The 23,166-nt window shown below is 44.0% G+C and overlaps 1 protein-coding gene across 1 annotated transcript in view; it reads right to left on the bottom strand.

Moving 5' to 3' along the window:
- Window positions 1-23,166, bottom strand: part of OSBPL10 (oxysterol binding protein like 10) — a 323,121-nt gene that overhangs the window by 193,649 nt on the left and 106,306 nt on the right. Inside the window, exons 2-3 of the mRNA XM_004377355.3 lie at window positions 6,800-6,975; window positions 2,690-2,769 (exon numbers count right to left, since the gene is read on the bottom strand). Coding sequence (XP_004377412.1) covers window positions 2,690-2,769; window positions 6,800-6,845 — 126 coding nt within the window. The 5' untranslated portion in view covers window positions 6,846-6,975. The remainder of the gene's footprint in view (window positions 1-2,689; window positions 2,770-6,799; window positions 6,976-23,166) is intronic.

The raw sequence follows: 23,166 nt of genomic DNA, 5'->3' as shown, positions 1-23,166 counted from the left end.
ACCTTCGAGGTTCACTGTTCAGCCTGGGAGTGGACAGCCCAGTAAAACCATGAGAGTAATGAGGTACAGGAGTCCAGTGATAAGGCCCAGAAGGCAGAAGGGGAGTAGGAAGCTGATGATAGGGAACACAAAGTAGAGTAAGGATATTGTTGATGTGTTGTGAGATTGTTAACCATTGTCATAGGGCAACATTTGTAGTAACTGTTAAATGGGAGACTATTTTGTCCTGTAAGCCTTCATCTTAAGTGAGAATAACAGCACAATTAGAAGAGCGTAGTCAATGTCACTTAAACGTGTATGTAAAAAAAATTTTTTGAAATGGCGTATCTTTGGCTATGTGTATTTTCACCAAAAAAAAAAAAAAAAGTTGAGAATTTAGAGGGTTAAAATGTTGTGGGGTTGTTAACCAATGTCATAAAACAGCATGTGTGTTACTGTTACATGAGAAACTATCTGTTCTGTAAGCCTTCACCTGAAGTACAATAAAATATTAGGAAAAAAAAAAAAAAACTATGCAGAGTCAAAATACAAATGACCTACAAGAAAATATCTACCATATAGGTGACAGGCAAAGGACAAACAGCCTTCATATACACAGAGCTACTACAAATCAAGAAAAGCATGAACTCAATGGAACAAATAAAGGATATAAATAGCAGTTCACATAAAAGAAATATAAGTTGCTAAATAAACATTTTAAAGACATACTCAGCCCCAGTCATAACTTCAGAGATGAAAATAATGAGGTATCCATTTTTTACCTGCGAAACTATCAAATACTAAACGTTACTACTACCCACAGTGAATGAGACAGGAAACAGCCTCACATACAATGTTGGTGGGAGTACAAATTAGGGCAATTTTAGAAGACAATTTAGCAATGTCTATAAAAACGGACTTACACACACCAACAATTGTGAGGATGGTGCGGGACCGGGCAACATTTCATTCTGTTATAACCTAAGGTCACCACGAGTAGGAAACAACTCGACGGCACCTAACAATAACAACGAGAAAATTCAGAAGACATATATCCTATGACCCAGCAATTCCACTGGCATAAATCCAGCCTACAGATACACATCCAGAGATGCAAAAACATACGTACAAAGATGCTTATTACAGCATTAAATATGCCAACAGCACAACAAAAAAAGGAAGCATGCTCCACGTCCTCCAGAGAGGACTGTTAAATAAAGCACTGACACCCATTCCTCAGAACACCATCTGGCCATCCTAAAAAGACCAAAGCAGATCCATGTATCTGCAGTAGATCCATGTTCTCTGAAGCAGAAAGATCCCCAAAATATACTAACAAGTGAAAAAATAACAAAAAGCAAAATAGTATACTTATCAATGATCCCATTTGTACAAGATGTAGTACAGATACAGATAGATATATACCCATACACATAGTAAACATTCTAACACAACCCTAAAATCACTGGGAAGATACAGAAGAAACCATAACTGTGATTATCTCTAATGAGCATAGAAGGCAATGGGAAAAGACATGCCCTTTTCATTTTATCCCTTTTTGTTATGTTTTATAAAAGTAAAGCGAAAAGATACAGATAAAAGAGGGAGGAAGAAACCTGCCCTGCCTAGCTGTGTATACAATACCGATGAAAAGTCCAGAAGAACTATTAAATGCTGGAAAATCAAGGAGACCAGAAGGAAAAAAAGCTTTAGAAGTAGAGCCCTGTCGATGAGTCCCCCAAGATTCAGCTTTAGGGCAAGTCAAGAGGGGTATTACAGGTGAGCACACCTGTCCTGAGCAAGTCAAAGAAAGGGGTCCGCTCTACAGCAAGAACAGACAAACCAACCAACAATAAGACCAACATCACTGTAAGAAACCATTTGGAGTTGTATTCCCAGACATAACAGGAGCTCTAACTAAGCAAGACATTTCACATAGTCCTGAGCAAGAAAGCAGACAGGCATAATATATGCAATCTTTCGCAAGTGAGAGTCTACCAGGTGCGAGAATACAGAAATGACAGCAACTGGATATAGCAACTAAATTTGAGCTAATGATATCAATGGGACAGCCCTTTAAACCTTAATTGTAACCAATATTTATTGCCCTGGTTAAATTTATTCGGCAATGATTTATTTTAATGATAGGAAATCATGCACAAGAACCCACGATAGTGCCTATTTCATAACTCCCGCACATCTAACACAAGATGTCGTACCAAATCCCAACGACGAAATAACTCATGCTTGGATCCCAAATTACCCGAGAACATTTTTACACACTTAAAATGCAGGAGATCCCTGCAGAGTATATAATCAATTTAGGGTCTAGATGTTATTTAAGGATCAGTGACAACAACTAGTCTTCATGAAATGTAAATCTGACTCCAGAATGAAATCATCCACTTGGCCTTCTCAACCGACCACTTAACAGCTGCCTAAACTGACAACATGGAAAGCAGCAGAAGTGTCTTCCCAGACTCAGTCTCCATAAACTGTCTGCTCGCCTCTGTATTCTACCTACAAGAGAATCCAACTGCTCTGTCTGGCTTTAAATTTAAATGTGGCCAGAGACGCATAAATTCCATTACGAGGATAATTTAGAAGGCAACACGAAAAAACATTTTACCCAAAGAAATGGATCATTGTGGCTGGAATGGTAGCCATCCACGTTATTTGAATACCTCCCTGCTTCCCAACTGCTACTTACCTTAGAATTCGATTCCATGTGGTATTTGGCACAAGCTCGAAGCTGAGTCACCCAATACTGTTTCTCTTTTGCATCGGCAGCTAAAATAGAGAAAGCAATGCTTGCAGAGGTTGTTTCAAAACACACCCAATCTATTTCTACACCCACCTAAAGGGATGAGGGGCCCAGGGAGTGAAGAGTAAAGGGAAAAGCAAATGCAGACTTCAGTATACACAGCCAGCCCGTACTTAAACACCAAAAAACAAACTACACTAACTCTCAATGGAAAATTCCCTCTTGAAGCACGCTAAAAAATGGATTCTGAAAACATCCCCCACATGATCTTAAAACCAAACAACAGTTTAGCTTAACTAGTTTAAAAAAAAAAAAAGGCCTGCCTTGAGCATTACGGTCTTTTAAGAACTGTCTATATGGGATCAAATTCACAACAGCAACTCGAAAGATTAGGTAAGAACCTTAGGGGGCAGTGAGTTTATATTAATGGGGGAGGCACAACTCTGAAAAGGAGGGTGAGAATGGTTGCACAACTCGAAGAATGTAATCAATGTCTCAAATTGTACGTGTAGAACTGTTGAATTGCTGTGTGTTTTGCTGTGTATATTCTTAACAACAACAGAATAAATAAAATTTAGGGAAAAAAACAACGAAGAATCGGCAACAGGATCATACGTGACTCAATGGCCTGAATATTTATTATCTATCCCTTTATAGAAAAAGGTTTGCTGACCACTGATGTAGAATGTATAGTTTTATGTATGGCCTCTTTATTCAGCAAGACTACGTCCTGACTGAGATCAATAAAGGTTTTAAACACAGGAAAAAAAAATGTATTCTGAAATGTCTGTTATAAAACAATTTTACTTTTTTTTTTAAAAACATCCTCGGAAAAACTCATTTCCACTCTGTTAAATAGGCAGCCGGGAAGGGAAAATATGATTCTTTTTAAATGCCTCTACCTCAGGTGGCTAGTATGAGTATCAAAGTACAGTTTTTCAGAGCCTTTTGTTATCTACCAGGGTTCGACTGTGGAGTTATTATCATTTACAAAATAAGCGTTCAGTTGAATTACCATTCTAACGTGTTCTCAAGGATTCATATCATGATTGGACAGAATTAAGATGCCAAATGCTGCCTCAGAGATCCTCAAATTTCCCCCAAAGAGACACTGAGTTCAAGTCAATCACACAGTCATATTCTTCCATCTACATCCCAGCTCTCAAATAGTAGATATTAAAATTATTTTCTTAAAACATCATAGGCACACAACACATTCTAACAAAATCTAATTCATCTACTTAACTATTAACTGCATAAATGCTGACTACGCCCCCCCCAAAAAAAAAAAAAAAAACACACACAGAATGACTCCTGGAAATTCTAACGGTTTACAAAAATGGGCCCAAGTGTTACTGGTAAATAAAACCTGACTTCAGCCTGAACCTTCAGGTTTCAAAGAAAAAAAACCAAAAAACCCATTGCCACTGAGTCGATTCCAACTCCTTGCAGCCTTACAGGACAGAGTAGAACTGTCCCACAGGGTTTCCAAGGAGCAGCTGGTGGATTCAAACTGCCAACCTTTTGGTTAGCAGCCTGAATGCTTAACCACTGTGCCACCAAGGCTCCTCAGGTGAAGAAATCTAGCACTAAAAATAGAACATTCTTTGGCTCAGTCCCATCCAGGGCCTGAAGATGACCCTTCCAAATTCAAAATGGTTTGTCCGTCAGGAGGCCCCAGGTGCAAAAACCATACAGGGGGAGACCAGCTAAACTCAACTTCCAAAGGCAGATAAAGGATTCTGCAGGAACGAGGGCCTTTACTTCCTTAGGAAACAGAATTGCCAATTTGTGGCAGTACTATCCAAAAGTCAGACCCAAAAATGTTGACAAAAGCTGTGTTTCTCATGACACCACAACAGAACTCTGCTGGAAGGCGTCACGCTGTAGGAACCCGTGGACATGTAGGTGTGATGGGAAATGAAAAACCAACGCTCATCTCCTTGTCAGATAAAGCCCTTGTGATTACTTCACACAGATAATAAAACTTTAATAACCCGTTGCCGTTGAGTCAATTCTGACTCAGAGCGACCCTGTAAGACAGAGTAGAACGGCCCCATAGGGTAGAGCGGCTAGTGGATTCAAACTGCCGACCTTCTGGTTAGCAGCTGAGCTTTTAACCACTACACTACCATGGCTCCAAAATTCTAATAGTTGCTATTAAAATTATCCTTAAAAAAAAAAGAAAGAGAAAACCCTGGGGTTTACTCATCCAGAGAATAACAACTCAAAGGCAAATGTAATGGCTAAATTGTCATATTAGTTGGATTTTTCTTTTGTATGTGCTTGGGCCATTTCATAAACCACAGGCAGGGTAAAAAAAAGTGCCATTAAGTTTTTCACCTGCTATTGTTTCTGCTCTGACAATTTATTAAGCAATAACCAGCAAAGCCAAGCCCAACGCCACATAAATCTAGCCAGCTGGACAGTGTACTGCATGAATGTCACAAGAGAACATGCATCTTAGCACGTTTTCCCAAAAAACCTTCTCCTTCGACTATACGCATTTTTATTTCATAGATTTTGGGATTGTTTCTACAGATTCTAAAACATGACTTGTGTACCAATAATAAAATTTAATTTGTTCCATGTCTTTGGTGTGGGATTGTGTTACCGTATACAAAGCTTGGCGCTAGAACATTGAGAATTAGACCGAGAGATGAGGAATCTAGGCCTTCATTCTGGCTTCGCAGAGGCTGCCTGTCATGGTCAGCTCCCCGGTTATCAGAGAGAGATGATACGGGCCTTTTCTTTGTGCTGTAGCTTTACTCCAGCAGAGAAAAACATTACATATAAGAAGGCAGAATGACTAAGCACCCCTCAATGCTTAATACATACTACCTTTCCACAGATCTTAACAAATAATATTGAGTATGTATGTGTGTGCACATTTGGATTTTTGTTTGTCTGTTGCCATTTTGGTTTGTTATTTTATTATTAGAAGAAAATTGACAGAAGAATCACGGCAATGTAACCATAACAGAATCCTGGTAGAATGGTCTAGCGATCCAATTATCCTGCTACAATCAAGTCTGGCATTTCTGAAAATGTGTGTGGTGGATCTGCCTTGGGGGATCTACCAGCTGCCATTGAGTCTACTCCAACTCACGGTGGCCTCATGTGTGCCAGAGGAGAACTGTGCTCCATAGAGCTTAATGGCTGATTTTTCAGGAGATCGCCAGGCCCTTCTTCCAAGGCACCTCTAGGTGGACTTGAACCACCAACTTTTGGTTAGCAGCCATTTGCACCACCCCAGGGCCCCTGTTACAGCTAAACACTAGACTCTCTCAAGAACCATCTTCACTGCCAAGGATGCTGAGCATACCTCAGATTCGAGAAGCAAAGGGAATGGGAGAAAGCATACAAAGGAAAATTAACAGCACCAGTTGGTCTCAACAGGCTGGAATACTACAACGGATTGAATGAAACTAAGTGAAAACAATTCTAGAGCAAATAGGGCTCTTTACTAAAAGATGGTTCTAGGGAGACTTTGGGAGCGGACCGTGACCCTTCAAAGCTCCTCTTGTCCTCACAGCACAGCCATCCCCGCCCAGGGCACTGCTGTGATGATTCACACCACAAAGTCAAAGGAAATACACACTGAGCTTTGGAAACCCTGGTTGATGCAGTGGTTAAGTGCTACGGCTGCTAACCAAAGGGTTGGCAGTTCGAGTCCACCAGGCGCTCCTTGGAAACTCTATGGGGCAGTTCTACTCTGTCCTGTAGGGCCACTATGAGTTAGAATCGACTCGTAGGCAACGGGTTTGGTTTTGGTTTTTAACAGAAAAAGTCTTCAAACATTCCAAAGCTCAGCTAGCTTTGAAATCCCTCACCTTTTCCTTGTCCTTAATTCCTCAGTTAATTAGGACAAGCCACTCCTAATGTCAGCTCCATCTCCCCACCCTTGGGGTAAGAGAGGCATCTGTCACCACAGAGCCCTCGAATACAGCAAACTGTTAAAGGTGGTTAACACCCGCCCGCCCCCCACCATCACCATGGCAACTATGAACGCAGCCCGTGCGGCCAGTCTGCAGCGTTACCAGGAGAAGACTGTACCTCTCAGTTTGTACATCTCTCCATTAGCAGAGTACACGACCAGCATGTGGGGCGCTTCGTCGCTCAGGGACACGATGGCGCCGGCTAACGAAAGGGCTCCCCGCGGTTTCTGGTGTTTGCTTTGTTCATTCACAAAATACTGCAGGATGCCAGTCTCAAAATCCAGCACAAAGTACCTGTGCAGACAGAGAACCACAGTGCATCATTTTTCCTCCCCAGCCCATCCCACGTACCAAAGCAGAGAAGCAAAGTAAGCCTTACTCGGCATCAGGCTCTGAATCCGTAAAGCTGGAAATCAAAACCCCTCCCAGGTGGTACCCCATGGAAGTCAGCCCATGAGGAGGGAGAGCACACTGGATTCTTAAACAAGCGTGGCGTTTGTAATGGGCCACGGCAGCAAGGCTGGTCCACTCAGATCGGGTGCAATGGCCACCACTTCCCCCCAGTGCCCACAGATGCCACATTAGACCTCAGAAAAGCAAAAGGATGGTGGATGCAGCTTGACACAGACTCTCACCACACGTTCCACATGACTTCACAGGAACAGCTCGAATTCACTAAGCCTCCAAGCAGGTCATTTCACACCCAGGTAGCACAGGTGCCATGAGGAGCCTGGGCACCTGGCCAGTCTCAGGGGCTCTAATCAGCTGTTTTCAAGGCATCATTCTGTTGGAATACTACAGGTGCTTATGCAACCACCTGGGCACACTCCGGTGCCTTCCTTTGTAATTTTCCCCAACAAAGAGGCAAGAATTCCCTCTGTGCTCTGGAAGGTTGAAATACCACCGATTCCAGGTAAAAGAAGGGGAACTGCAAGTCACCTAAATCATTCAACAAATCTGCCTCACCAAGCATCTGGCCTTTCTACAGCCTCAATCTCTCAACTAGGAAGTAGTCAACACAACTTGAAAATGTCTTCGCTTAAGATTCCAGTTCTTCCTGTGGTCTAGAGACCAAGCCCAGCCTCTGTGGACTTTCCAGCCTTCCCACTTTCTGTTCCACCCACACTGGTATCACATTCTTCACCTACTTCTCCCTCAGTCTCAAGGTGCCTCTCACCACAGGCCCTTTGCATATGCTCTTTCCCGTTTAAAGCAGCTACTCAGTGTAGTCCACAAACTGTTACCAGTCCATTATAGGCTTTTGAAAACTCTTCCTGAGATGTGGCTTTCCTTCAACCTCCAGCACGCTCAGAGAAGTCATTGCATTAAATAGCTCAGATGTAAAACATGACTGCACACACAAGCTATATACTGGTCATAATCCAACCACAGTGCAATGAAAAATAAATAAAGACAGATCCTTCACCAAGACAGCTTGAGAAATACTTGCCCAGAATACTACTTCCTCTGCCTAGAGCACAGCTCCCTCCCCTTCCTGCCTAGTTAACTTCTTACCAGCCTTCAGCTGACACAGCTCAAGGGTCAACTCCGAGAGAAAGTCTCTCCCAATCAGGTCCAATATTCTTCCTACCCTCTTTCATAGCACCTTGAACTTCTTCATGGGACTGGTCCCAGTGGGAGAGTCTACATCTGTGTGATCACCTGGTTCAGTGTCTATTTTCCCACGAGACATTACATTCCTTGGAGGCAAGACTCTGTCTTCCCCCGTGCCCAGCACAGTGCCTGCCACTTCACTGATCGTTAACATTTGTTAAATGAATGAAGGAAAAAAAACTCGAGAGTTCCCAATCTGTGTGGCAAGGCACCTGGATCACTACAGGGAACTCAGAGGCGCGGTAAGCTATCCTTTTACGTTTTTGAGGACAACAGCCATACTCAACATCAGTCAGATACTGTCCGCACTAACCGTGGTCCTCACAGTTTCAACATTAGATTGGGCTACATTGCTTTTAATGGCATCACATCTTTGCAAAGCTTAGTTTTCAGCAATTGCTGTGATAAAAAGCAAACTTCACTGTGGCCCAGAACAAGAGAGCAGGTGTGTTCAATCTGATTCCAAGGTTTGAGAAGCTGTGTAGTGCACACACTCCATTAATAAGTAATTGCATTTTTTTTTTAAGAAAAAGACATGTTTTTCAATTTGTGTATTATTTTTCTCAAATGGCTACTGAGTGGTTAGGACATAAATACTTATGAAGTTGTTTGGACTTAACTAATGAATACAACTGTTAGATATTTCTTTTAGCCTAGGGACACCATGAGCCAAAAAATTTTGGGATCCTCCAACCTAACTCTTATAACCTAACAGGTAGACAGGAAATCAGTTGCCATCATGTCAACTCCAACTCATGGTGATCCCATGTATATCAAGAGCAGAACCATGCTCCATAGGGCTTCCAATGGATGATTTTTTGGAAGCAGATTACCAGACCTTTCTTCCGAGGAGCGTCTGGATGGATTCCAACCTCTAACCTTTTGATTAGCAGCCAAGTGCATTAATTGTTTGCACCACCCAGCAACTCGAACAGTCAGACATTATCCCCACTTTACTGATTACCCTGAGCCTCAAACCTGTCCAGCGTGATACCTCTCAACGTGATATGAGTCTAAGCCCAGCTCATATGCATCCAGCATCCCGGCTTGTCCACTCTACCAATCCCTAACTTTCCTTCGATTCTCACTCAAGTCCTCCCTCAAGTGAGGAGGACGTTCACTGTCTCCCTATCACCTGTCCTGTACCTGTGTGTGTACTTTATTCTCCAAATACTCCTACTCCCCAAAGTCACGTGGTTCCCACGGGCTAATAAAGCTGAAAACGCCTTGCCAAGCAGCAATCCTCTGTCCTACAGATCAAGGTACAGTCACCCATTAGCATGTGACTGTCCAGTTCTTAGTCCTCCAAAACGCCAATTCCTCTAAGAATCTTCCACTTTTAATTATGGTCTTGGCCCGGCCAAGACTTTATCTTACCCCTCCCCTTCCCTCCTATCCTAAGAGTCGCTATAATAAAGACACTTATGGTTCTCACGATTAAAACCAAAACTAGCCATCAAGTCACCTCTGAGTCAGCACAACCCCACTGCGTGTCAGAGTAGAACCGTGCTCCACAGGGTTTTCAACGACTGTCCAGAAGATCACCAGGCCTTTCTTCAGAGGCACCTCTGCATAGACTCGAACTGCCAACCTGTTGCCGTGTTAACCACCTGCACCACTCAGGGACTTCTCAGGATTGCTATGAAGACACACAAGTGTGTCACAGACCAGGGTATTGAGAGTGTGGTCCCGCCCGGCCATATCAACAACGCCTGGGAACTTGTTAGAAGCGTACATTCTTGGACCCCATCCCAGACTTGCTCAATCTGAAATTTTGGGGGAAGGAACCAGGAAACTGTTTTAACAAAGCCCTCCACGGTGGAGCCATTTGACTAAGCCAACAGAATGTCAGGAGAAGGAATGCAGGCCTAGCCCATAAAACACTCTCACTCACTCACAGTCACACACACTCACACTCACACACACACACACACGCAGAGACTAGAATGCAGATAACCTTCAGGGCCTTGAGAGCCCTATGATAGACATGGCACAGACATAAGCAGGAAGAAGCCTGGGTCCCTGCACCACCACCTGGAAGAGAGTCAGCTGCCCAGGAATGCCCACCTCAGACTGTTCATGAATGAGAAACTTGTTTAATTAGCCCACTAAGACTGAGATCCGTTACGGTAGCTAGCCATACTTTGATGACTTCAAGAAAATCTTTTCCGATTTTCATATCCTTCTGCTTGAAAGTTGTTTCTACCTCTAAAACCCCCAAAAAACCAAACCCGTTGTTGTTTGAGTCGATTCCAACTCATAGCGACCCTACAGGACAGGGTAGAACTGCCCCATAGGGTTTCTAAGGAGTGGCAGGTGGATTCGAACTGCCGACCTTTTGGTTAGCAGCCAGGCGCTTAACCACTGTGCCACGAGGGCTGCCCTACCTCTAAGTAGGGAAAAACTAAATTCAACAAAAGAAGCAGCAGGATAACGTCCAGCCTGCTGATGATGGATTTAAGTGCTTGCCCTGCCGTCTCCTTCAGGTATGCCGTCCTGGACCTGTATTTAATATCACTGGACCACAGCTCTGCAGACACTGCGTCAGCAGCAACAGTCTTTACGAGTGTAGGGAAGGGATACAATGTCATACAATGTATACTGTGTCCCCACACAGGTGGAAACACTGTGCCGGCATTCATGAACAAACCATTTTTACACAGAGGAAGGTAGAAAAGGAAGGGGTCAGCTGAGTTGGCTTCAAGGAAAAGGCACAAGCAACTTGCCCTCAACTTCCTCCATTTCCCCATCCACCCTACATGGTTGGCTGGCACGGAGAAAGGGCTTGACATCTTTCTCCTTACGGCTTCCACCGATGTTATCAACTGCCTACCTGTCACCCCATCCTCTCCCCCAGAGGCAGCTTCCCAAATGGCATCCCGTTCAAGTAACTAAGTATCTGCAAAGGACATTATTCAGAAGCTGGTACAGAGAAATGAACTGAATGCTGTTTTATTTATTTATTTTTTTTTTTTCAGTAAGGGTGGCAGAACAGTCAATTGATGTCACATTATGCAGGATATGGGGACACAGTGATTCTCATAATACTTATTTCAAACTGACATCTTAATTCTAACCTGTTTCAGACAGAAAACAAAATTTTTTCACCGCTTCCTAAAATAGTTTAAATGCAAACGCACAGGTTTGAATCATGCGTACTAAGGAAGGTCATCAATAATTTACTCCTTTTCTAAAGGCGGTTAAAAATTCTATCGTATTTGGGAGGGGGGTGAAGGGAGAATGATTAAAAACAGCATCAAAGCACAGCGTTCTTTCAGGATAGCCTTTGAAAGGCAAGCGAGCGCAAGTCACAGACAGGTCATAGCTGTCCATAAGGCATTAAGAAGGGCAATTCCTGTTGGTCACATTCCCTGGGAGGCAATAAATTAAACTGGGTTTCCTACAAGGTCACAGTTCTGTCGGGTAGTGCTGGCGGGTGTCTACAGCTATATCTGAAAGTCACCGCTTTCATCCTACATAGGGAAGTTCATATTTCTAGGTTAGGCTTCATTAAACCAAGCGGAACTCTAGACACAATCCAGAAACATTCTTAAAGGTCTTCTCTTCTAAAGAAATAAGACAAACTTAATTCCTGCCTTAAAAAAAAAAAAATCAGCATCTTTGAGCTTTAGTGTGCAATTTGACTGACGTATGAACTTAAGTGTATTCAGAGAGCATATCTGCTACATTAACAAACAAGAGTGCTGGGGGAGAAAGAATGAGGAACTCCAACAAACCGACAAAGGAGGCCATCTTAACTCTCATCGGGCTGGCTTCTCAGCGGTACCAGATGGCATCGAGTCAAAGCAACCCCACGTTTGTCAGAGTAGAAACTGTGCTCCCTAGGGTTTGCAGTGACTGATTTTTCCAAAGCAGATCACCAGGCCTTTCTTCTGAGGTGCCTCTGCGTGGACTGAATCTCCAGTCTTTCAGTTAGCAGCTGAGCGCGTTAACCACTGTCCACCCAGGAACCCCTTCTTGGTGGTAACCTTGCCTGATCCAAAGCTGGGAGCTATGGCAGGCATCAGGCTCCTTCCTGGGAAGGGCTAAGGACAAGCCATTGTCTACTCACATCCTTCAGACAAACTCTACTGCTTTAGAAGGAAACACAAGTGCACACACACACTTACATGTGCTCTCTTAGGCTCACACAAATGCACACTCACACACCCATACACACTCACACCAACACACTCATGCATGCTCACACACACAACGCAAATGACCCTACCTACTCCTTACACTGTCTAGGTCTTGCATTCTCTGGGGAGTCACTTTCTCCACACCTGTAATGCTTTAATTCTCCCCATCTGCCTGGTGTAGTTTAATTAAGGTTCAACTTCAGGATCCACACGTTGGGAAACCACATTTTTACGCTGAGCGGGGGAATGGAACGGAGTCTAGGAGCCCAACTTTGCAGGAACAGAAACAGAAAGGAACAGAATAGGGGAGGGGGAGACACTCATTAATGACCAGCAGAAGTTAACAACTACAAGCTACAAGAGAATTACAAAGGGAAAAACGGAATGAAAAAATCCTCCTTTGAAGAGGAACTCTGCTAGACACGCTGGTACTGACAAAAAGTGAAATCATTTCACCTGATTTTCAAAGTGAAAATTTAAAATGACAAGGTGGCCGTCACCTGCTCTTAGATGACTGAGCAGAGCGCCTCTCAGACCCACATTATCGTTCGTTTCCGAGAGGTTCCGGGACCTTCTCATAGTCCTCGCGATTCTCAGCGCCACCACCTCCACACCACACGTCAGGCCAGAGCCACGGGCGTCCCTTGCTGATCCAAGTCCACCATCCCCCAAGTGAGAGGGATGAGAGCCAACTCGGTGGCAGATGTCCTTCCTGCTGGGCTCTGCCTCACCTTCCCCAGGCTCTCTTGTCTTCTGAGAAGCACCTGGTCCAAACTGCGGGGCTGCACCTTGCCAAGCTTTAGTCCAGGCCCCCAACTTACCAGCACAGCCTCCGCTCAGGCCCTCACATCCCACCGTGTCTTGACAACTTGTCTTGACCTTGTCCTTCAGCCTCTCTTACCCTTCTCCAGGTTGGGATTATTTGCTGCCCGACTCTTCCAGAATCCCAGTTCCACACCCCTACCAACACCACCAAAATGGCACAGACACTTGACATTCTCTCCCTTCAGCACCATCGCTTCCTCCCTGCTTCCACGCTTCCAGCTCTTAAGCAGCACAAGCTCGGTGCTGCACTGAACAATCTGATTGGTGAGGTTTCTAAAACTTCCAACCTACTGCTTACAAGAAGAAAGTCAGTGAAGTAAGCTTAACTCCATACGTGACGTGGGAAAAATACAAAACTGTGGGTGTCTTTTCCTAAGTTTACCTTTAGTCTTTGAAATAATCTGTTGATCATGTATTAAACTCTTCCCATCTCTGCAGATCAGTGTATTAAAGTACTTCAGAATGTTACGTCTTTGGAGCTATCAGTCTCACATAAGAAAGCATCTACACATCCCCAGGTGGGACCTGTAACTCCTGCATCCCTGGGGTCTTGTTAGCTCAATTAGCTCATACCCAAGACTCTTAGAATGCCTAACTGGCCTGGGAGAGGAGGATAAATGTTCTAGAATTTCTCTTACAATAAACCCTCCTACAGAGAAGATGCTGGATCCTACAGACAAAGCCCTGGAGCCCTGGTGGCACAGTGGTTAAGAGCTCGCCGCTAACCAAAAGCTTAGCAGCTCAAATCCACCAGTCGCTCCTTGGAAACCCTACGGGGCAGTTCTACTCTGTGCTATAGGGTCGCACCTGACAACAACAACAACAGACAAAACCTTACAAACAGGTTCCAAGGCAAACAACCTGGAGGCAACCACAAGCCTAGTCAAGTTTTAAAGTCTGGAATCCTCTCTATTCTTGGAATACCATCAATCACCGGATAAATGTAGTGGCCTTCTTACAGTCAATGTGAACCTACTTACTCAACTAGTGGCCAGAGATTTCCACCACCGTCACCACCAATCCCCAAACTACCAACAGACAAAGATTCTCACACACTCCAGGAGGGACTAGGTGATCAAAGCGCCTTAAGGCTCATCACCCAGCTGGGGATGTCTTGGTCATCTAGTGCTGCTAGAACAGAAATACCACAAGTGAATGGCTTTAACAAAGAGAAGTTTATTCTCTCACAGTCCAGTAGGCTACAAGTCCAAACTCAGGGCCCAGGGGAAGGCTTTCTCTGTCTTTCGGCTCTGGAGGAAGGTCCTTGTGATGCATCAGTCTTTCCTTGGTCTGGGAGCATCTCAGCACAGAAACCTCACGTCCAAAGGACTCAGGTCCAGCACTGCTCCTGGCACTGCTTTCTTGGTGGTATGAGGTCCCCAACTCTCTGCTTGCTTCCTTTTCCTTTTATCTCTTGTAAGATAAAAGGTGGCGCAGGCCACACCCCAGGGAAACTCCCTTTACGTTGGATCAGGGATGTGACCTTAGTAAGGGTGTTACAATCCCACCCTAATCCTCTTTAACATAAAACTACAATCACAAAATGGAGGACAACCACACAATACTGGGAATCATGGCCCAGCCAAATTAATACACGCATTTTTTGGTGGGGACATCAATCCATGACAAGGGACAAATATACTCAAGTACATAAAAATTACATTAGAACACAATCCAATCTTAAACATACTCAGGCATGCAATGCAGCAAGTTGAATCTTAGCTCTATCAAGAAAAATGATATGTGGCCCAGTCTGTAGTATACACATTATGCTTATTTTTGGACATCTTAAAAGATATAAACTGAACCATTAATATCGCTAAACATTTATTTAGCATTTTCTCCGTGCCACACATTGTGTGCCTTGCACATATAATTCACGCCTCACAGCAGTCCTAGGACATAGATGTGATAATATCTTTCTACAGATGAAAAGCCTGAAGTGCAGAATAGTAACTTAACCAAGATCTTACAGAAAGGAAATAACAGGGCCTAGATTTTTGCCCTGGTTGTGCAGTGGTTAAGGGCTCAGCTGCTAAGCAAATGGATGGCAGCTCGAATCCACCCATCCACTCCTTGGAAACCCTATGGGGCAGTTCTACTCTGTCCTATAGGGTCCCCATGAGTTGGAATTGACGCCACAGCAGTGGGTTTGTCTGTTTTTCAAAAAAAAAATCTGGCTCTAAACCACTAAGATATTGTGTACTGATTAAAATATAAATTTCAGTAAAAAAAACAGATGCAAAGTTATATACCCTCAATAATACAAGGTGAAATATACTGACAAATACAAGAAAAAAATGCAATCATATTGGGAGATTTTTAGAATCCTCCTATTGCCCAAAATTTGACAGATGTGGAGAAAACAAAGAACATACAGATTCAAAACAATGTAATCACAAGCTTTATTGAAAATTTGGTAAATTATAAACCCCCATGAAGAACTGACTTTTCAGAATGTACACTGAACATTTTCCAAAATGTTGGCTAAGAAAAAAGATCTAGTACCAAAAAAGTAGAACTCTCATAGGTCACAGTCTTTAACTATACTACACAGCAAAATAAAAACTTGGTATGCTAAAGACTCACATTTTTAAAAAGTCAGTACTAAGAGAAAATGTGGATGAATATTTTTAAACTGTCTTAGTGGGAAGGCATTACAAGGGAAGCAAAACCATAAATAAAAGCATTGACACATTTCTAAATTTAAAAAAAAAAGTATCTCTAAAACAAAAAAAAATCATAAATAAAAGTCAATTAATAAAGTGTAGTTTTAAAAAAAAATTGGAAAAAATCTTGCTTTCTAAAACGAATGCTGCTTAAGAGTTCGGTCCAGCTACTTCCTGCTTCTGAAATCAGTTGGGATCTGATTAAAAATGTGGGTTCCTGAATCCCAAACGACACATAGAGAAATCAGAATCCTTGTGGGTGAGGTCGGGAAATCAGGAATGTGAATTTCAAAAAGTTGTCCAAGTGATTCTGGAGCCCTCTAAAGTATGAGAACCACTACAAAATCAGAGCCGAGATTAGATCGTACGCTATAACCACCTTGTTCTTCTCTGTCATGCTTTTCCCTAATCATTCATTCAACAAACAGCTGTGCACGCACAGGCCCATACAACCACATGGATTATTTAAGTGTTGTTAAGTGCCAACAAGTAGGCTGACTCATCGTAACCCTACTATGTACAACAGAATGGAGCACTGTAAATGCTAGCCAACCTCATTTTGTCTAGAGCTGAGACAGCCAACGCCCAGCTTCTAAAATCACGGTACCCCACATGCTGCATTTCTTGGTTCTGTCCCTTTGGAAGTATTTCTTAAGGTTTAAAGAAATGTTACAAAATCACTTGCCATGGAGTTCCTGCAAAACAGCTCCTTCTCTGCAGGTGCTCACAGGTGCCAGGGGGCTCAGGGGCCAAGTGGAACCAAACACCTGTGATGAACAGCCGCCTCAGGGAACCACCTGAGAAAGCACGAGGCATGAGTCCAAGTGAACTTTTAACAGAAACTTGACACACTGCACTTGGATTTGATCTATGACGAGATTCGATCTGCTTTTAAAGACGAGATGGTTTAACACAGAAAGCAAGAACTGAGACCTGCCTACCGAGGATTAATACAAGCTTTAAGAATACTGCCTCGTCACCTTCTGAACTGTTTTAACTCTTGGGTTTCCGCAATTTTAAGTAAGTTTTAAAATATCCCAAGATTGTGTCTTAATGCTCACAATTTAGATTTTCATGCTTGCTATCAACAAGACTGGGAACTTGGCCGAAGGATCCTGGAGACAAGCTTGAAATATCAAGTCACACACAGTAGCTGGCCCTCTACTTCACCAAATACAGTATCCTCTCATAGCGATTGATCCCTCCTGATAAGGTGTCCAAAGCAAGTTGGACAATGTTCTGTTGTGATCCATAAGGTTTTCATAGGCAATTTTTCAGAAGTAGATCACCAGGCCTTTCTTCCTGGAAGCTCTGTTGAAACCTGTCCATCATGGGTGACCCACAGGGGCAGATTATCCAATAGGCAAGGTAAGTATGGGGCCTACCAAATCATCTGTAGTGAACAATCTCACATGGGTTTATCCACAGTAAAGATCTGGTGCGAAAACTGTTCACTACAGATTTGTAAGGAAGCTGTGATTACCTTGCTTACTGGGTCATCTGCCCGTCAGGGACTACAAATTTAAGAAGAGGCTTTGATTCTATAGGAGGGTGCTGTGGGGTTGAGAGAGTCAAATGCCAACCATACCTAGAAGCAGAATCTTTGATGTGGGGGAAAAATGTGAACTCACTACGGATGGTGTGGTAAGGAAGGGAAGCACCGTGCTTACCTTGCCTACTGGATAATTCGCCTCAGTGACCCTAGTGATATTGAAATACCCGTGGCAAAGCTTCCAGCATCACGGCAACATGCAAGCCACCACCAGACAGACAGGTGGTAAGCACAGACAGAAGAAGTGATATTTGGGCGCCAGAGTCCTGACTGTGACCTAATTCAGTGGTTCTCAAATTTTAGCTGCATCAGAATTACCTGGAGTTTGGTTAAAACATAGCTTCCTGGGCTCCTCCCCCAGAGTTTGATTCAGCAGGTCAGGGGTAGAGCTCCTGAATTTGCATTTCTAACAGGTTCCCCGGTGAAGCTGATGCTGTTGGTGAGGGACCACATATAGAGAACCACTGGTTCTCATTTTGGGGATGTTGGTCAAGATATGTAACCACTGTGAGCCTTGATTTCCACATGTGCAAAAGGAGAAAGCTGCCTAACTCTCTTTTGCAGACCATTCCACCACCTCAGTGTCTAAAGGTCAGTCTGGTTATCAAACAAGCACTTCCAAAAGTACACATATGTCTAAACGCAGGCAGGAAATCGAATCTGACGCTCATGTTGCATTGTATCAGCAGTCCAGCTAAGGTACCACAATGCCAACAAGACAGAACTTAAATGGCAGCCCGTATCAGTTCTTTTTGGAGACGCCATGGCTGTATTATTTGTCAGGGACTCCCATTCAGTTCTCAGTGTGGTCAGCTTTACACAGGTCCTGTGATATGGATACAGCATTCTGGATATGTGTACTCATGTTATGGTTGAAGAGAATCCATATAAGCCCAGCCATCTTCTGAAGTTAAGCTCTAGTCTCAAAACTCAGTTTTGTTTGCAAAAATTCACTCATTTAAAAAATTTCCTGAGTGCCTACTATGTCCAGGCACTGTGCTAAGTGCTAAGGATATACGGGCATGCGTGTAAGGGGTACAAATGATTGACACGCTCAGCTGCTAATCAAAAGGCTGGAGGTTTGAATCAACCCAGGAGCATCTGGGAAGAAAGGCCTGGAGGTCTACTTCCAAAAAATCAGCCACTGAAAACCCTATGGAGCACAGTTCTACTCTGACACACACACGGTCACTGTAAGTCAGAATCAACTCAACAGCAACTGGGGTGGGGGGAGCCAACAAGGTCCCTGCTCTAATGTGGGGGGTAGGGAATGGAGCTGGCAGAGAATCAAGTATTCACTAAGATAAATACAAAAATACAGTGGTGGTAAACCATTCCCGAAGCCAACTCTTCAAAGATCAGACTGGACTATGGGGCGTACAATGATACTCGTGAATACAGTGCTTCTTGGCTCAAGTAGATACATCAGACTAAATGGGGAGCTCCTGTTCAGAGGTGAGATGAGAAGGCAAAGAGAGACAGGAGCTGGTTGAATGGACATTGGAAAGCCAGGGTGGAAAGGAGGAGTGTGCTGTCATATTACAGGGAGAGCAACTAGGGTCACGTAACAATATGCATATAAATTTTTGTATGAGAAACTAATTTGAACTGTAAACTTTCACTTAAAGCACAATAAAAAAAATTACTTTAAAAAAAAAAATACAGCAGTGGTAAGAGTCGCATCTCATGGGAGACGTGAATAAATCAGGAGACTCTGACCCAGCCAGGAAGGTCAGGGGCTGCTTCCTGAGGACAAAGGACCTGGGAACACTTTGAGAACCACTGGTTCTCATTTTTGTGATGTTGGTCAAGATGCTTATTCACCATAAGCCTTGGTTTCCACATGTGCATCGTAGACAACTGAAAGATGAGGAGGAACTGAGAGGAGAGAGAATCATCCAGGCACAGGAAGCAGCAAGTGCAAAGGCCCTGTGGACGGGAGTGGGTGCAGGAGTGGCTGGAGCAGAGGTGAAGGAACGTGTGTTGCAGGACAGAGAAGGCAAACCATGCAGGGCCCACTAGGCACGGAGGGAGAGTTCGCTGTCTTCTACTATCAGTGGGACTCCAATGCAGGGTTTCAAGCAGAGGCAGGGATAGGAGAGACCCACACTTGGAGAGGAGCCAGGGTAGAAGCAGAGAGCACAGATCCAAGGCTACTGCCGAGATTCACTCTCAGCATCATTGAGGGAGGAGGCTAAGCATCATTGAGGGAGGAGGCTAACATTCTCTCCCCCAAAATCAACTATAAAGCTGGACAAAAGTCAAGAAATCCATCTCAACACAGAAGAAAATGACCAAGGGCACAAAATGACTGACAAGAGTTTATTCATGAAAACTACTGAGTTTATTTATTCATAAGAACAGCATTGAGTCCCTGGCCATCCTGCCTGGGCTGTTCCCATCTCCCCACCCAGGAGGATGGCATGGGAGTTCAACCACAGTGACGCAGGCCGTGAAAACCGGAAGCTTTGCAGTCACTGCCAGAGGGGGCTCACGCGATTGTGGAACGTTGTCAGTTCAAGTGGCAAAACTGCTTGCAGACGCACAGGGTTCCACTAGCCTAAGGTTGCAGCTCCGACTGGAGCATGCACTGGACCAGCAGACTAGCCAGGGATCTGGAGTTCCAGGACGGGAGAAAACCACGGGGCTTGATAAGCTTTCCATACATCACAGTTGACCGGTGGCTGTGCACAAATGCACACACACCAGAGCATGCCCAAGCCACCCACACAGCCTTGACCAGTGGGGCCTGTGCTCATGTGCAAAGCACACATGAGAAAGCCTACTGGAAAGCAGAACTCAGGACTGTGTGCTCCCAACCCACAGGCAGGTACCGCCACACAGTGGATGCCTGATGGGCTAAAGGTGTTTGAGCAGAATTTCTGACCAATCTTTGGCTGAACACCAAGCTACGCAGACAAGAGGCAAAGCCTAGAACACCCGACTCAAATATAAAAACAAAGGGGGAAAAAAACTGAACAGAGATTTCAGTAGCCACTTATTTTAGGAAAGATTTCACAGATTAGGTCCAGACAAGTTACTGAACAAAAAACCAGCAACAATAACCGCAACTCTCACAAATAGTCAGAACTCCACAATACACGGTATTATCAAGAATGTACAGTATTCAACAAATAATTATGAGATATGAAATGAAGCAAGAATGTATAACCCATACTCAGGAAAAAAAAAATCAATAGAAACTGATCCCAGATGTTGGAGTTTGCAAAGACCTTCAAAGAATCTATAACTACAGAAAGGTATCAAAACACCACCTCAACCGATGGAGAATCTCAGATACAGAAATTAGATATAGAAATGAGAAGAACCAGTTGGAAATCCTGGAGTTGAGAGGTACTGTAAATAAAATGAAAATAGGACTAGAGGGGCTAACAGCAAATTTGAGATGGCAGAAGAATCTATGAAATGTGAAGGTACATTAATACAAATTAACCGTATCTAAAGAACAGGGGATAAATATTGAAGAAAAATGAGCAGTGCCTTAAAGACTTGTAGAACAACATCAAGCGTACCAATACACATATAATGAGAATCCCATAAGGCGAGGAAATAGGAAGGGGCAAAAAAGTATGTATAGAAATAACGGTCAAAAACTTCCCAAATTAGTCTACGGATCCAGGAACTGTGATCCAGATATCCTGTGAATGATCCTAGAAAGCGTTCCACGTACGCTTGAAAAGAACGTGTTCTTAAGTTGTGGGGTCACAAACAGGTCTTGATACATTTTAAAAGATCAAAATCATAGAAAGCAGATTCTCTATCACAGAATTAAATTAAAAAACAACAACGAGAGAAATCTGGAAACACTCCAAGTATGTGGAACTTAACACACTTCTAAGTAACACATGGATCGAAGAAGAAATCTAAACGGAACTTAGAAGTATAATGAATACAAAACACAATATATCAAAATTTATGAAATGCAGCTAAAGCAGTGATTAGAGAGAAACTTATAGCTTTAAAAGCTGTACGTCCAACGGATGAATGGATAAACAAAATATAGTGTATCTATGTGGTGTCCGCTCACAGGTTGTTTAAACAATGCAAATATAGTGTTGTGTTGCACACACAGGTGTTCACTGGTATCACTACATTCATCCAATCAGAGGCAGAACGCACAAGGCACTCCCAGAACGTTAGCCCGTGGAAAGTGGACAGCAAACAATAAACAGAAATCAATGTTCACTCATAAATAACGTTTTCATGATGGAAAGCCAGTAGTGTCTCTTACATCACTAGATGGGCCTGTCTTGGCTGGCTCTGCCCTCTTCACTGCTGGTCCAGCTCTCACCCAGCAGCCTCAGGACAGCCCTGGGCTGGCATCAACACAACTCTTGAAGGAGAACTGTTCTGAAGGCAACCCCCATGCGGGGTACACCCAGGCTCAGCAGGCAGGCCCCCTTTGCACTGGGGACAGGCCACCTTGCGCCCTCTTGCCTGGGCCACTTGGTGGCCTCTGCTGCTTCCAGTGCTGTAGCAGCCCAAAGGGCGTCACGGTTCTCGGTCCTCTCAGACCCCTCTGCTTGGTGGATGCCAGCGTCTACTTTCCTGGCTTCTGCCTGTTTCTCCCACCTCGTGCCTTCTACCAGGGTCCAGGGTTTGTTGCTATTACTGCTGCCGTCTTTCCCAATCTCTATTTCCCCGGGCTGCTGTCTCCATTTGGGACAAGGACTGTGGAGAGCAGGGGTGTTGCTCAGCACCAAGCCTCTGTGTCCACCAGGGGACCCACTCACCCCTTCTCGGGGAGCAGAACGTTTATACTCTCTAGCCTGGGAAGCTCCAGTGAGCGTCGGTCTTCCCAGGCCCTGACTGGCCCACCACTGCCCTCGTGAGGCTTAGTCAGCATCAGTCCCCAGGTGGTCCCTCTCAGTTGGTCCGCCCCCACTCACTGGCCTCAGGTGTGGGCCTACTTACAGGCCCAGGACCAAAATACCAAATTATCCACTGCAAAGGGGTTCTGTACCTCACATCCATACAATGGGATATGACTCGACCCTAAAGAGAAATCAAGTCCTGGTACACGCTACAACATGGATGAACCCTGAAACCCTCATGCTGAGTGAAGTCAGTCAGACACAAAGGGCCAATTATCCTATGAACCTGCTCAGATGAAATACCGAGATGAGGCCAATGCACACAGACCACAGGTTATTAGTGGTTACCAGGGGCAGGTAGGAAGGGGTAATGCTGAGGGATTGGTTAAGGGGTACTGGGTTCCTGTTAACTGTGATGACAAAGTTTGGAAATGAATATTGTGATGGTTCCACAACATGGTGGTCATAATCAACATGCACGTAAAAATGGCTGAAGTGGCAACTGTTTTGCTATATATATTTTACCAGAGTAAAAAAAAATTTTTTTTTTTTTAATAAAGAGAAGTTTATTTACTCATAGTCAAAGTAGGCTGAAAGTCCAAATTCAGGGCGTCAGCTCCAGGGGAAGGCTTTCTCTCTGTTGGCCTTCTTCTCTTCGGTGTTCCCCCAGACTAGGAGCTTCTCGGCGCAGGGACCCCGGTCCAAAGGACACACTCTGCTCCCGAACTCCTTTCTTGATGGTATGAGGTCCCCCCGTCTCACTGCTCACTTCAGTCTTTTTTATATCTCAAGAGATTGCCTCAGGACACAATCCAGTCTTGTAGATCAGGTCCTGCCTTACTAACACA

The sequence above is a fragment of the Trichechus manatus genome, unplaced genomic scaffold (assembly GCF_000243295.1).
Source record: "Trichechus manatus latirostris isolate Lorelei unplaced genomic scaffold, TriManLat1.0 scaffold00049, whole genome shotgun sequence".
NCBI lineage: Eukaryota > Metazoa > Chordata > Mammalia > Sirenia > Trichechidae > Trichechus > Trichechus manatus.
The sequence above is the reverse complement of the archived record's forward strand: the minus strand, read 5'-3'. Positions and strand labels throughout refer to the sequence as shown.